The sequence below is a fragment of the Eurypyga helias genome, unplaced genomic scaffold, assembly GCF_000690775.1.
Source record: "Eurypyga helias isolate BGI_N326 unplaced genomic scaffold, ASM69077v1 scaffold21582, whole genome shotgun sequence".
NCBI lineage: Eukaryota > Metazoa > Chordata > Aves > Eurypygiformes > Eurypygidae > Eurypyga > Eurypyga helias.
In genome coordinates this window covers 10857-23788 of record NW_010234362.1, presented here as the reverse complement: position 1 = coordinate 23788, position 12932 = coordinate 10857, and the positions used below count along the sequence as shown (strand labels likewise).

Here is a 12932-nt window from a genome sequence, read left to right as displayed (position 1 = left end):
AGCAGGATGTGCTCGTGCTGCGCCAGGTACTGGGAGGGTGTCTGCTTGGCAGCCCGGGCGCAGTGCAGCAGCTCTCTCTGCAGCAGCGGGAGGTTGGCCTGGAAAACACGCACGGGGCTGCTTTCTGCAGGCTGGGCGCAGGCGGTTCCCGCCCTTCCCAGATTCGCTCTGCACACAGAACCCCGCAGAGCAGTAACGCCCAGAGCTGGTGGCCCTCACTCAGCTCCTCTAGCTCCTGGTGTCTGGTTTACCCCTGCCTTCTCAAGAGCTGGGGATGGACTGACGTCCCTGCACCCAAAACCCAAGTGCCAGGGGAAGCACTCTGTGCTTCCAGCATCTACACCACCCCAGACACGCTCCCCCTGCCAACACTTCAAATATGCTAGATCTGAACATTTGCAAATCACAGAATGGTCGGGGTTGGAAGGGACCTTCGGACACATCCAGTGCAACCCCCCTGCCCAAGCAGGGTCACCTAGAGCAGGTTGGACAGGAACACCTCCAGGCAGGTTCTGAATATCTCCAGAACAGGAGACTCCACAGCCTCTCTGGGCAGCCCATTCCAGTGCTCTGGCACCCTCAAAGGGAAGAGGTTCTCCCTCATGTTGAGGCGGAATTTCCTGCATTCTGGTTTGTGCCTGTTGCCCCTTGTCTTGTTGCTGGGCACCACTGAAAAGAGTCTGGCCCCATCCTCTCCTGACCTGCCCTTTAAATATTGATAAGCATAATAAGATATTTAGATTTTATAAGCAAAATAAGATTATGGGATCAGAAGCTGCTGAGCGGAGCTTGGTTTGTCTCCTTTATCCCTAACATACAGGGCCAATCCCACGGGGCCACCGCTACAGTCTGTCTTGGACTTCCACAAAACTGCTGTGGCGCCTGACACGAGAGCGTTCACCTGCCCTTTAAATATTGATAAGCATAATAAGATATTTAGATTTTATAAGCAAAATAAGATTATGGGATCAGAAGCTGCTGAGCGGAGCTTGGTTTGTCTCCTTTATCCCTAACATACAGGGCCAATCCCACGGGGCCACCGCTACAGTCTGTCTTGGACTTCCACAAAACTGCTGTGGCGCCTGACACGAGAGCGTTCCCAGCAACGACGCGCTGCCAAGCGGCACCGACCAGCACGCTGGGCGTCAGCAACCCCACCAGCTCCCGGTCACCTTCAGAAAGGGGATCACAAATGGCCGGAGGGGGAAGTTGGTCGCCTCCTGCAGCTTGCAGTGAAATTCCTCGATCGTCACCGTTGAGTTCTGAGAAAAGAAATTAAGAAACGAAATGACAATTTGTTCTTATTTTTGGATACATGAGAAACAGCTCCAAATGAACACAAATGGAAGGGAGACTGCATCTGCCACAACAGGACTGACAGTGTTTGCATCCGATCCTGCCTAACGCAGCCAGAGAGAGTCAGGCCAATGGAGCAGAAACACAGCCTGGGGCAGGCTGTGGGGAGCCAGACAGCGATTCCAGCTGCTCAGTTGCACACCTTCTTCTCCTCATCTAACCTATCCACTGTCCACGAAGCCTCCATCAGCCTGCTGCTCACCCCACCAGCAGGGTCCTCCCTGGCCCCACTGTGCAGCCCCAGTGCCTGCTCAGGCTGGGTGCTCCCTGGGACAAGCAGCATCTGGTAACCTGCACGTACAAAGTTCATTCCTACAGCATCACCACAAACACTGGCGAGAAGGGCAGTCAGAAGAATCTGGACAGCTTATCATTCTCATTCCAAAAGGGCAAGCTGAGGTACCACCCTACACCCAGGGTAACAGATATGCCTTCCTTCTGCAGCATGTTGTGCACCCAGTGCTCAAGCCCTGAGGCCATGGTCCAACTCACGCTTGCTCTGCCCACTCCAGCCTCGGAAGCAGAAATGCTCCAGGCTGCTGCAGCCTGGCTGCTTTCACTGCGTGCTGAGCCTCAGAAGAAACGTGCCAAGAAGCAGAGATCAGCTGGGGAGCAGTGCTGGGGCCACACGGGACGGCAGCTGGGCAGGTGGCGTGGCGCTGTGCTCCAGGGTCCGCGCTTGCACGGCATTTCTACCCGTTAGTTTGCACACCTGCAAGAGTTAGCTGCAACTCTGCAGCAAGGCCTGTTCGTTGGGGTGTTTTCAGCTGTCCACAGCTGCTAAAGGGCACGAGGGCATACACGCTCTGCTCGCACACACTGCCACCAACCCCAGCTCCTGCAAATCTGAGCGTGGGAATGCAGAAGATGCACTCGTTATTTCCCAAGCCCCTTTCCTGTAGCTTCGGGCTGTCACAGGTGTGAGTATGGCTGGAAGAATCAATGTCTCTGGGAACGCAGAGATGCCATCACACAAAGCAGCAGCAGCACCCCAGCAGCCCACACCTCCTGTAACAGCAGCCTTCCTCCCTGTCCTCCATAGCTGTGCCGGTGGGCTTGTTCTAAGATGCACAGGAGCAGCCCATAAAGAGGAAAAAAGGCCATTGGATACACCACTGTGTATTGGTAGATGAAGTCCTTGAAGTGCCATGATATTCTTTACACCCTCAAGAGCAGAGAAGGACTACCAGCTTTCCAGAGCGGGTCCCTGCTAGCGACAGACCCTGCTTTTTCCATTACACCTTGCCAAGCAAAGCAGCGTTGAGTCTGAGCACGCCGAAGCCAGGAGAGCACTAACAAAGCGGTGGCTGGAACTGGCATTTACTTGGATGGAAGCAGATCAGAGAGAAACTCATCCACGATCAGGGTCAGGCAATCATAAATCTGCACAAGAAAACACTTTCTAACACAAAACTACAGACTCCTCTGAACTGTGGGAAAAGTTTCATTTACGGAAGGAAACGGAGAAGACCAGCATAGCCCATGGCTTCTAGCGAGCCCACATGCCAGACCTGTGGCCTTTATGGGAAAGCTTTGTCCAAACCCTTCCAGGTTTCCTTAAGTTTAGCTGCACACATGCTCATGTCAAAGCCACTGGACAAACAGCTTTTTGAAACCCACAAGACAAGAAAAAAAGGAAGTTTACCAGAAGACATAAACATTAGAGTCCTGCTCAGCCAACATTTCTACTTGCAAAGAGGCAAACGGAGAGTGTCGTGGAACGTGGGCAGGCGCTGGCTGCCGGGATCTCCTCGCCAGGGCAGCCTGGCCAAGGAAGGCGCCGGGCCAGCGGGCAGGCTTACCACTAACGCCAGGACGAGGGTCCGGACCTTCTCCCCGATCTCTGGGGAAATGTCGTTGCCGAACTGCTGCAGGGTAGTGAGGAAGCGCTTCAGCTTGCTGAGCTGCCGGGCTCCACACGTGGCCGGGAGCTGCTGGTTCGTCAGTGAGGAGGAGGAGGAGGAGGAAGGACCGTTGCTAAACCTCTGGGGTGGCGATGGTGCCCCGTTCAGTGTCGGAGGGGAATGGTTTATTCCGTTGGGCACTGCAAATGGGAGACAGAAGGGATATTGAGCATCAGATGGGCACGTCCCTGCGGTCCAGTATTTAAGAAGATCTCACCTTCCAGCCCTGAGCCCGCTGCTGGGGGTGAACTGCTGCCAGCAAAGGGGGCAAGAACCAGAGAAGGGGCTACGGCCAGAGCAGAGCCTGCACGCCCTGCTGGGGGCACCCAGCGACAGAGCCAGCCACTGGCACCATGTGTGCCTTCTCCTCGACCTCCCAGCACGTGATCACCATGTGCCCAGCCAAGGCATCCGCAGGAGCTTCCCTTAGGGATTGCTCAGGTGCGATTTACACTACAGCCAGTGGCTTCCCTGGCATTTCTCCTCTGCTCCGTGAGCTTCCTATCCAGGGCCATCAAACACCAGCACGGTTAGGGCTCAGCAGGGCAGGCACACCTCTGTGTGCATTTGAGGGGTCAGGCTGCACAAGGCTCCCGCTGCAGCAGACCAAGCTGTGCTGCATGCTCAGCCCCTGAACTGAATGCGCTTTCGCTCAAAGTTCACAGCCCTTGGCCAGAAGAACGATTGGCATTTTCTGGCCTGTTTCAGGTGGAAAATGGCACCAGACAATCCAACGATCCTTCCTGGCCCCATCGTTTAAGTCAGGCATCAGTGCTCATTACGGCCGGGGTCCCGCTGGCAGACACTGCAGCCCAGCTGTCTGCACCTCACCCCAAGGAGGGCTGACAGCACCCGGCCCAGCAGCGCCTGCCCACTGTACCTCCCCGGGGATTTACAGGGAGTTTCGCAAACACAGTTGTTTTTTCCAACCTGGTCCCATCTGCAACTCTGCCTCCTGTAAGCGGCAAGCATGTCGAAACAGACTGAAGGGCTGGAAGTTTGGGAACTCGGCAAAGGATTAGAATAAATTGTTGACATCCCTGGGATGCCGTTGTGCAATCTAGAGCCCTGGCTGCACAGCAGCTGCGTGCTGGAGACCAGCTCGGTGTAAACCCAGAATTTTAGAGGTGAAAAGTACATCTTTGTAAATATAGCTTTAGCTGACCCACTGGGTTCTCCTTAAAAGTCCAGCCCTGAATCCCTTATGGATGCAAGCACTGAAAGAAGGCCACAAGCTATAAAAACCATTCCAATCGATGGCGTTCAGAGGAGAAGCACTGAAGCCCTGTGTCAGAGCTGCCCCTTGCCTGTGGGGCAGGGGAAGGTGTGTGCTGTGATGGAGCAGCAACTTGCAGAAAAAGATGCCAAATTTTCCACTGCAGGTTCATGAGGGTCATACCAAATCCTCACAATACCAGCCAGGGTTTTTCGGAGAAGGCAGGAGCTACTCAAACAGTTAAACTGCTCTGGGGCACGCCAGGGCTGGAGGCTGGAAAGGCTCCATGCACCTGGACCTGCTGTGGTAAGCACAGGAGGGAAGCCGAGAAGATTAACCAGAGTCAGTTACGATGCAAGGAAAGATAAGGCTCCAGAGACCATCAAAGGTGGTTCCTGCTAACCCAGGGCTGACAGGCCGCTTGGGGCCTAACAAAGACGTGTCCTTCTGTAGAGAGAGCGGTGATGAAATGAAGGCGAAGGCCAGGATAGTGGTGCAAAGGCAAAGCCAGCTCACGCCTTTTGTTCTGGAGCAATGCGACCTGAAAAACTCCTGACCACCCCGGCTCACCCGAATCCACAAAGAACAGAGGTGTCCTGCACGTACCTGCGGGGTTAGCACAGCCAATGCGGAGCTGTGCGAAAGGCAAGGCCTCTGGCAATTACTCAGAAAGAGCATTAATTCTGCAATGAAAGTGTTATAAACCAGGGGAAAGCTGCCCAGAGCCGCTCCTCTCAAACAGCGAGGAACCGCGCAGCTCCGCACTCTCCGGCGGCCACGACCCGAGGCACTGTACCCCCTTCTCTATTTCATTTCCTCTTATTCTTTCAAATGAAAGACTAGGGAGAGAAACAGGCTCTATTTATACCCCAGGAGAAGTAGGGGCTGTGCGACCCACCCGAGGGCAGAGGGCTGCTGGGGACCCTCGGGAGAGGCTGCCAAGGACGGGAGTGACGGACGTTGATGGACTCGGGTGGTGCCATGGAAGCAGAGTGAGCTGGGTCAGGTCGGGGCTGCCGTTAGACGCAGCCCCCATAACTGCTCTCTGCCTTTTTAGGCTTACCCTGCCTGACCCCCCTGCAAACGGCGTTACCGCAGGGTGGCTGGCAGTTATCTGATCGTGCGCATCGCCAGGATCTGCTCCGCCACAGACCACAGAGCCGGGCTGGCACCTCCGCTTCCAGGTGAGATGGCAGCGCTGAAGCAACTGAAGTGGTGTGCCAAGACCAGTGGGGTTATGGTTTGGGGAGAGGAGGGCGCTAAATTCCTGGGAATGCAAAAGTCATTGCCTAGGGCTACTCTGTGAAATTCTGCCTTAGCTCCTCAATAGTTGGAGCCTTTTGCTGCTTCTCCAACCCACTTGCTAGCGAAGGGCAGGCCTGGCCTTCCTCCAGCGCGCCCCTCCTCGTCTGCCCAAGCCGTGGGCTTTTACAGCACAGGACACACACCCGCTGACCCCGACCAAGAGTGCAACTGAGGAGTAAAAGAGTAAGAATGAACTTCACCACAGGTTGCGTCTCTCATCTATCTTGGAAAGAGGCAATTAAGTCATCTGCAATCAGCAGATTTGGGCCCCTTGGCCCTTAACAGTGTGCCAAGCAACCTCATTGGAAAAATTAATTTCTGTCACTTTGCTAATGGCCTTTTTCTGCCTGAGCAAAAGGAGAGCCATTAAAAACCCCTCAGCGCATAGAGATGGGGACAGCGTGTCTGGCGGGATAACCCAGCCATTAGTGCTGTTGCCAGCATCATGCAATACATTAGTGTGTCCCCTGAAAGAGGCTGGGCTGTAAATCTCCGAAGTCCGATGCCAGCGTGAAACAGATATCCCAGACACCGTCATGGACAGCAAAGCAAGGCAGAATCAGCTAGGGAGACGCTCAGTGCCGGGAAGAGAGGCGAGGGGAGCCCAGAAAATATGTATGTGGCACGTGTGGGGGTCAGATAACTCTGTGCCCAACAAAGTAAGGCAGCTTTGCTCCAGGATGATGCTTTTTAATACATTAAATGGCTTAAGTGCTGGCTAAGTGAGAAAAAAGAGACTCTTCCTAGGCTGTAAGAAATGGCTGTACATCCATCCCGTCCGTGGAGTCACCTCTGAGCAACACCCTGCTAGAAGGAGTGGGTGCGAGGCTGCACTACGGCTGGGCAGGACCAGGATCGACTGCGGCTTAATAGCAAGGATTATAAAGAGAAGATGGAGAAAAGAGAATCTGGATGGACAGCAAGGAATTTCCAAGGCTGGGAAATTAAAAAAAAGGAAAACTTTCTAATCTCAGCTGCAGAAACGCTGTCTGCAAAGTGAGATACAGCAGAGTGGGAATTAACTCCTCCAAAAGATACAGTGAAAAGCCCAGCTCTTGGCTTGTTTGAAGCTGACCTGATAAAAGACTTCAATTTCTTAAGGAGTTTATGGTGGAAATCGAGGCTGTGCCTGCAAAAAGGAGGACTCAAGGCAGCACTGGGGGCAAGGCAGGAGCAGGCAGGAGAGTAGGGGGGACTACAGACCCTGTTATGTGTCCTTCACATGTAGCAGAACAGCAGGAAAGCCCCAGTGCCACCATCCTTACAGCCGTGCAGGATGGCCAACGCGCCGGGGAGCTGCCCTGGCCAACGGCTGACACATCCCTGGTGAGTTCTACAAGTAGAGCCTTTCCTCCTGCTACAGCTGGTCCCGGGAAACGCAGCGTTAGTGGGGTCTTACGTGCAGTCGGGGTGAAGGACACCGGCCGGGGGCCGCCGGGGTTCACAGGAGGCAGTGGCGGCATGTTGGGAGGAGAGGACCTGGACTGTATCTTCACTTCCACAGGCGATCCAGGCATCACTGGCACCCTCTTCTCACCAGCAACTGTAGGAAGAGAAGGTGGTAATGCTTAGTGACAGAAACGGACACGCACTTCCCCGCTCCGCACACACAGAACAGTTGCAAGGGTGAGGATGAGAGGCGGGGGGGAGTCACGCACGGCTCCACGCTGCTCTGCACGGCCCCGAGCTGCCGTGGGGAACAGGCAGGGTACAGCCCTGAGCTGGGGGACAGGCAGCCGGGATGCAGCGTGTGTCCCGAGGTGCTGCCTCACAGGCCCAGGATGCCCGTGTTCACCATCCCAGTCTCTTGACTGCATCTCCACCTGCCTACAGATGCTGCCTCAAAGTATTTCTGCCCGCTTGCTTTGCTTTCCCCCCTTTTCAGATACAGCAAGCACGCCAGAGGGGGCTCCCCGTGCATCCCCTTGAAGGGGTCACCGGTGAAAAAACACACATGCACGGGGTCTGTGCCACCCGGGATCAGTCCTGATGGCCCTCAGACACCGAGGAAAGGTATTAAAGCACATGCTCTGATCTAATCAAATTAGATTACAATCTAAATTGTAATCCATAGTTTTTACCAGTATCTATCAGCTGTAAGAAATTCACCATACAGGTCCTGGCAAAGCAACTAAATGCCATAAAGCACTGAATAGACTGGCAAAATTTTGCACCAAAATATAACCACCAAACCTGCTACTTTGCAGCTCCTGACAACAAAAATGCTGCTCTTGAGAGCAGAGAAGAGGCAAACTGGCATCCAAGCCTTTTGTGCCGCTGGCCTGGAACCTGCTCCAGGAGCCACCGGCACCTGCTCTGCCACCACAGCCCAGGCGCGAGCTGGCTCCGTTGCCTGCCTCATGGCAAGCCAGCGTTAATGCAGCAAGGTAACAAATGAAGCCCGCTATTCCGAGCTTTTTTTTTCTGCTGTTTGCTAGATAATCTGTGGAAGAGGAAGCAGAGATGAATACATGCTGAAAATCCACGTTGTCCTGCCCTTTGAGTGCAGCTGGAGTAACTGGGGTGGTGGGCCTGTAATCGCTATAAAACCTGCTTCTACAGCACTTTCACTGCAGAAAGTTTGTGTCTTCATTTAAGTCAGCTTTCAAAAAATAAAAATCTAGGCTTTGCTTTCATCAACACAGTGAGGAGATACCAAAGCCATGTGAAACGACTATTAATGTCAACTTGTAATAACCGCATTAATATTGCAAACAACTATTCACTACATTTGGTCCAACTTACATACGATGTAACACTGACGAGCAGACTCCCCCTGCCATATCCATGCACGAATATGATGTTCAGAAGAGTAACAACACGTTCATATAGGAATATGACATCATTCATGCACGTAGGTCCCTACTCCAGCAGGTGAGTTTATGGGCAAGGGCAGGAGGAGACAAACCCCTGCCTTTCCTCAAGTAAATGCAGCAAAACAGTCAGAGAGCAGGTTTCGTGCATGAAGTTAGGGGCGTTTCTACCACAGAAAGTTCACTCACCCAGGCAGGGAAACATTGCTAAATGACCCAAATTTTTTCAATTAAAACAGCACTAATTGTGCCTATCCACCACTCCGTGCCAGCTGCCTGATGACCATCAGGGGACAGAAGCGCGTTTGCTCGGAACACGGGAATAATTGCAAAAACAGTGAGCCAGTGCGCGGGACCCAGGATCTGTCTGCAGGCAGCCCCGGGACGGAGACGCGACATGCGGCCTGTGCTGCAAGCTCTCTGCCCACCTCTACGCCTGCCCCGCTGCGGGCATGCCCGGGAGAGCATCCCATTGCTCCCTGCCTGCTGCTAGCCCTTTCCCACACCCCGAATACTAGCCCAGCCGCCTCCTTTCATCTTCTTCACCCCCTTCCTACAGAACCCTCTTCCCCAGGCGAGGATGGCCAACCTGAGCTGCCATGCTCTGGAGAGAAACAGAGCGTGAAACCAATCCTTCAGGTTTCTCCTCTCTCCTAGGGCACATTAAGAAAGCAGAACTAATTTGGTTAGTTTACAGGGGCAGGGGGGGAAGTCACATGGAATTTATAACCCCAAAATAAAACCAGCTACCGCGGGGCTACTGCATGAGACACCAAAAACAAGGCCCACGAGAAGGTAACACCTCCTTTTCCGAGCTCACTCCAACAGACAAGCAGCAAACAGGATTGTTAAATTTAAAAGCTTCCTGCTAATGACCTGGGGCATCTATAAACGCCGATAAAAAACATCTTTCTAAAACTCCTCATTTTTAGCCTAAGCACAACCATTTAATGAGAATCATGTGAGCAAGCCAGACTGCGAATGAGGCCTTGAGTTGACCTGGGGCTAAACCTGAGCCAGCGAGATGGTCCCTGGAGAAATGCTGCCTTCCCGGTCTCTTCCTTCTGCATTTCACTGTTCAGAAATGTTTGAACTGGCTCACAAACAGCCACATTTCGGCACTGCCTCCAGATGCACAGAGAGGATGCGGAGGTGCTCCTCAAAATGCCTGCGAGTTGCTCTGCCGTGTCAGTCATCTGAAATCATCCGGAGGAGTCAAATGCCGTAATAGGTTTTCGGATGATGCTCTAAGAAGAGTAATTCCTGCCAATGACTGAGCACTCCAAGTGCCAGAGCAGGACACCTGCCTAAACTGGAAACCCTGGGTGGTTTTCCCTCAAAACCAAGCCCCACCTGACCCAGAAACATTTGCAAACCTTCTGGTGTTATTTTTCAAGCAGTGCCTGCAGGACGCAGACTGAACGTGTTTGTGGCACAACACTTCTGCCGTCGAGCTGCCAAACGTCTAAACTCTGCAGCGACACCCAGGACCTGCAAAGGTTAACAAGGGCAAGAGGTGTCAGCGACGCGGCCACCCGGCCAGGTGGGAGAGCTGCCTTCCCAGCCTTCAACGTGCTGGCGTTTCGCATGGGAAGACGATTCACTCGGAGTAAAGCGCAACCCGATCACAGAGATGCTGTTTTACTCTTGGCACGATGCAAGAATTTCATCTTCTCCAAAAGCTGACAAAGCCTGAAGACCAGATTTCACAGCAATTGGAGCTACAGATTTCAGATGCTGCAAAGCTGCTGCCTGGGCAAGGGCAGCTGTAGCCCACACCCGTTTGTGCGGCATGGCCTATATATCTGTGTGCCCCATTTAAGGGGCCCAGGTGTGCAGGAGACTGGAAAGCCCAGAGCTTTGAGTACACCTGAAACCCTTCACCCCTCTGCTCTCCAGCAACACGCGGCAAGCCCCGGGTTCATCTGACTCTGCGCTGGCTGTCGGCGTGCGGCGCGTTTCCTTTGCTGCTCCAGGTCTCGTCCTAGCTAACAAATTAAAAAAGCAGCATGTGTCAAGATCAAGTGCAGCAGACGGGTACCCTTTCTGCAGAGGAGACAGAGCTAAGCGAGACTGCAGGACAGCACGCCAGGAGAAAACCCGCGGTCTCAGCTGGTCCTTGGAGAGATCCCACTCCTGGGGACAGAGGCTCCAGCTCTCCAACGCAGCAGCACATTTCAGAGGGGGCAGTTTCAGCACCCACCCCAGACAGATTTCATCATACTGATTTTAAGAAGTCTTTCACTTAGGGTGTTTAGCACAAAGAGTGTTGCTGTGATAAGTAACCTCTGAGGAATGGCTAGTGTTTACTGGTGGTGTAAACTGTATAAAGAAGCTGTTCCCTTATCTCTTCATGCCTGGGGGTTTGGGAAAAGGAAAAAGGCCCAAGAAAAAAAAATATCCACAAGGTAGGGAGTATCTCAAGTACACTGGCATTTACATTAATCCTTAAAGGCCTTTGGCAATTAGAGAATAAACTAAGTGGTGAAAGAGAAATTAAAAACGCTGCATGAAGGAAACTGGATGTTCCCTTCCTCCAAAAAGCAAGGGAAGGGACCTGAGAGGCAGGAACAACCCTGGGGACACACAGACACAAACGGTCTCCTCCCCATCCGCTTCCCAAAGTTCAAAATACAGCGCAGGCAGAATAATGTCAGGATGGAAGATTTATATTCATTAACAAAAAGCAGACTGTGAACCTGTGTTGAGGCCCCAACTGAAGAGGCGATGGGCAGCTGCGAAGTGCCCGGGGCTGGCGGTGCTCTGCTCTGCAGGCGATGCCCAGGAGACAGCCTTGACCCGGCTGCGACGGCAGAGCCGTGAGTTTGCCGGGAGCACAGGGAGAGAGGAGAGCCACTGCTACGGTGTGGAAAACACGGATGCTCTGTATGAATTTACACCGTAGCGTCTGCATGGGCACAATAAACACCACCCAGCAACCTCCATGAGTGAGCGCACGGAGTGCGTGCAGGCGCTTAAACCCTGTTATCAGCTCAAGACAGTAACACCGCTATCTTCACGCCTTTCCTGATTCCCTTTGATTCACTGTCATGGGAGTGAAGAAGGAAGGGGCAACCTGCCTGGCCTGGGAGCAATTTTGTAGATCTCATTTATAAATAAGCTGCACGGAGCCAGAACTGCTGCTCACAAACCCGTCTGCCAGGCTGAAGCACTCCCGCTTTCTGCAGAAGTCCAAACATGAAACACTTCGGAAGAAATAAGAGAAAAACACATTAAACGTGAGAGAGCACTGCAAACAAGCAGGTATGCACAGGTAAGGGGTTTGCTTTTCCCCTCTGCAGTTTGCAGGACAGACAGAACAGCCTCAAAATCAGACCCTGTCAGCAAGGCCGTGACCACTAAGCGGTCAGATTGAAAGTCTGTAAATTAACAGGATTTTGGGTTTAGCTGATGTCCTTTGACAAAAGACTCTGTAGGTGGGTTTGTGCAGTGGTTCAGAGTCTCAGGAGTGAAACACGTAACGGTTTCGTACAGAAAGAAGTTTAATCAGAGCAGATGTTTTCAACTTTAATCTAGAACAGGCAGAATATGCTCACAACCTAAAAAGCCACTCCTCACATCAAAAAGTTAGAAGTCCAAAATTCGTACCTGCCTCTTGAGAGCAAGGAACTGGAGAATCGTCCCAGGAGCAGTAGCCGAGGTTAACTCTGGCAGAAGAAATTCTTTAGTCACCCAGGAGCTGAGTCTGAGCTTGTTCTGGTGCCAACAGACAGACAGATGGATATCCCAAAGGCCCATCCCAAAACATTCATTGAAGGAAGGGAGATAAGCCATGCTCCAGACACTCCTTCTACTGGTCCTACCACCTCAGAGGACTACTCAGACTAGATAATTATATGTTGATCACTTACAAGTCAGCAGAATGAACCCTTCCTAGAATCATGGAATCTTTTTAGACTGGAAACGACCTTTAAGATCATTGAGTCCAACCGTTAACCCAATGCTGCAAAGCCCACCACTGAACCAGGCCCCTCAGCCCCTCATCTCTTCAATCCCTCCAGGGATGGTGACTCCACCACCTCCCTGGGCAGCCCGTCCCAATGCCTGACAGCCCTTCTGGTGAGGAAGTTTTTTCCAATATCCAATCTAAACCTCCCCTGGCACTACTTGAGGCCATTTCCTCTTGTCCTATCACCTGGAAGAAGAGACCAACCCCCCTGCTCTGCACTCTCAGGGAGCTGTAGAGAGCGACAAGGTCTCCCTTCAGCCTCCTCTTCTCCAGGCTGAACACCTCCAGCTCCCTCAGCCCCTCCTCACAGGAATTGTGCTCCAGACCCTTCCCCAGCTCCGTTCCCTTCTCCGGACACGCTCCAGCAC

General features: G+C 52.9%; 1 protein-coding gene across 1 annotated transcript in view; it reads right to left on the bottom strand.

Moving 5' to 3' along the window:
• Positions 1 to 7298, bottom strand: part of CBFA2T2 (core-binding factor, runt domain, alpha subunit 2; translocated to, 2) — a gene marked incomplete at its 3' end in the record, with an annotated part of 15468 nt that extends 8170 nt beyond the window's left edge. The window contains exons 1-4 of the mRNA XM_010146405.1: positions 7181 to 7298; positions 3159 to 3400; positions 1173 to 1262; positions 1 to 98 (exon numbers count right to left, since the gene is read on the bottom strand). The exon at positions 1 to 98 is cut by the window's left edge and continues 120 nt beyond it. Of these exons, the coding sequence (XP_010144707.1) occupies positions 1 to 98; positions 1173 to 1262; positions 3159 to 3400; positions 7181 to 7298 (548 nt within the window). The remainder of the gene's footprint in view (positions 99 to 1172; positions 1263 to 3158; positions 3401 to 7180) is intronic.
• Between the last annotated feature and the right edge of the window lie 5634 nt (positions 7299 to 12932).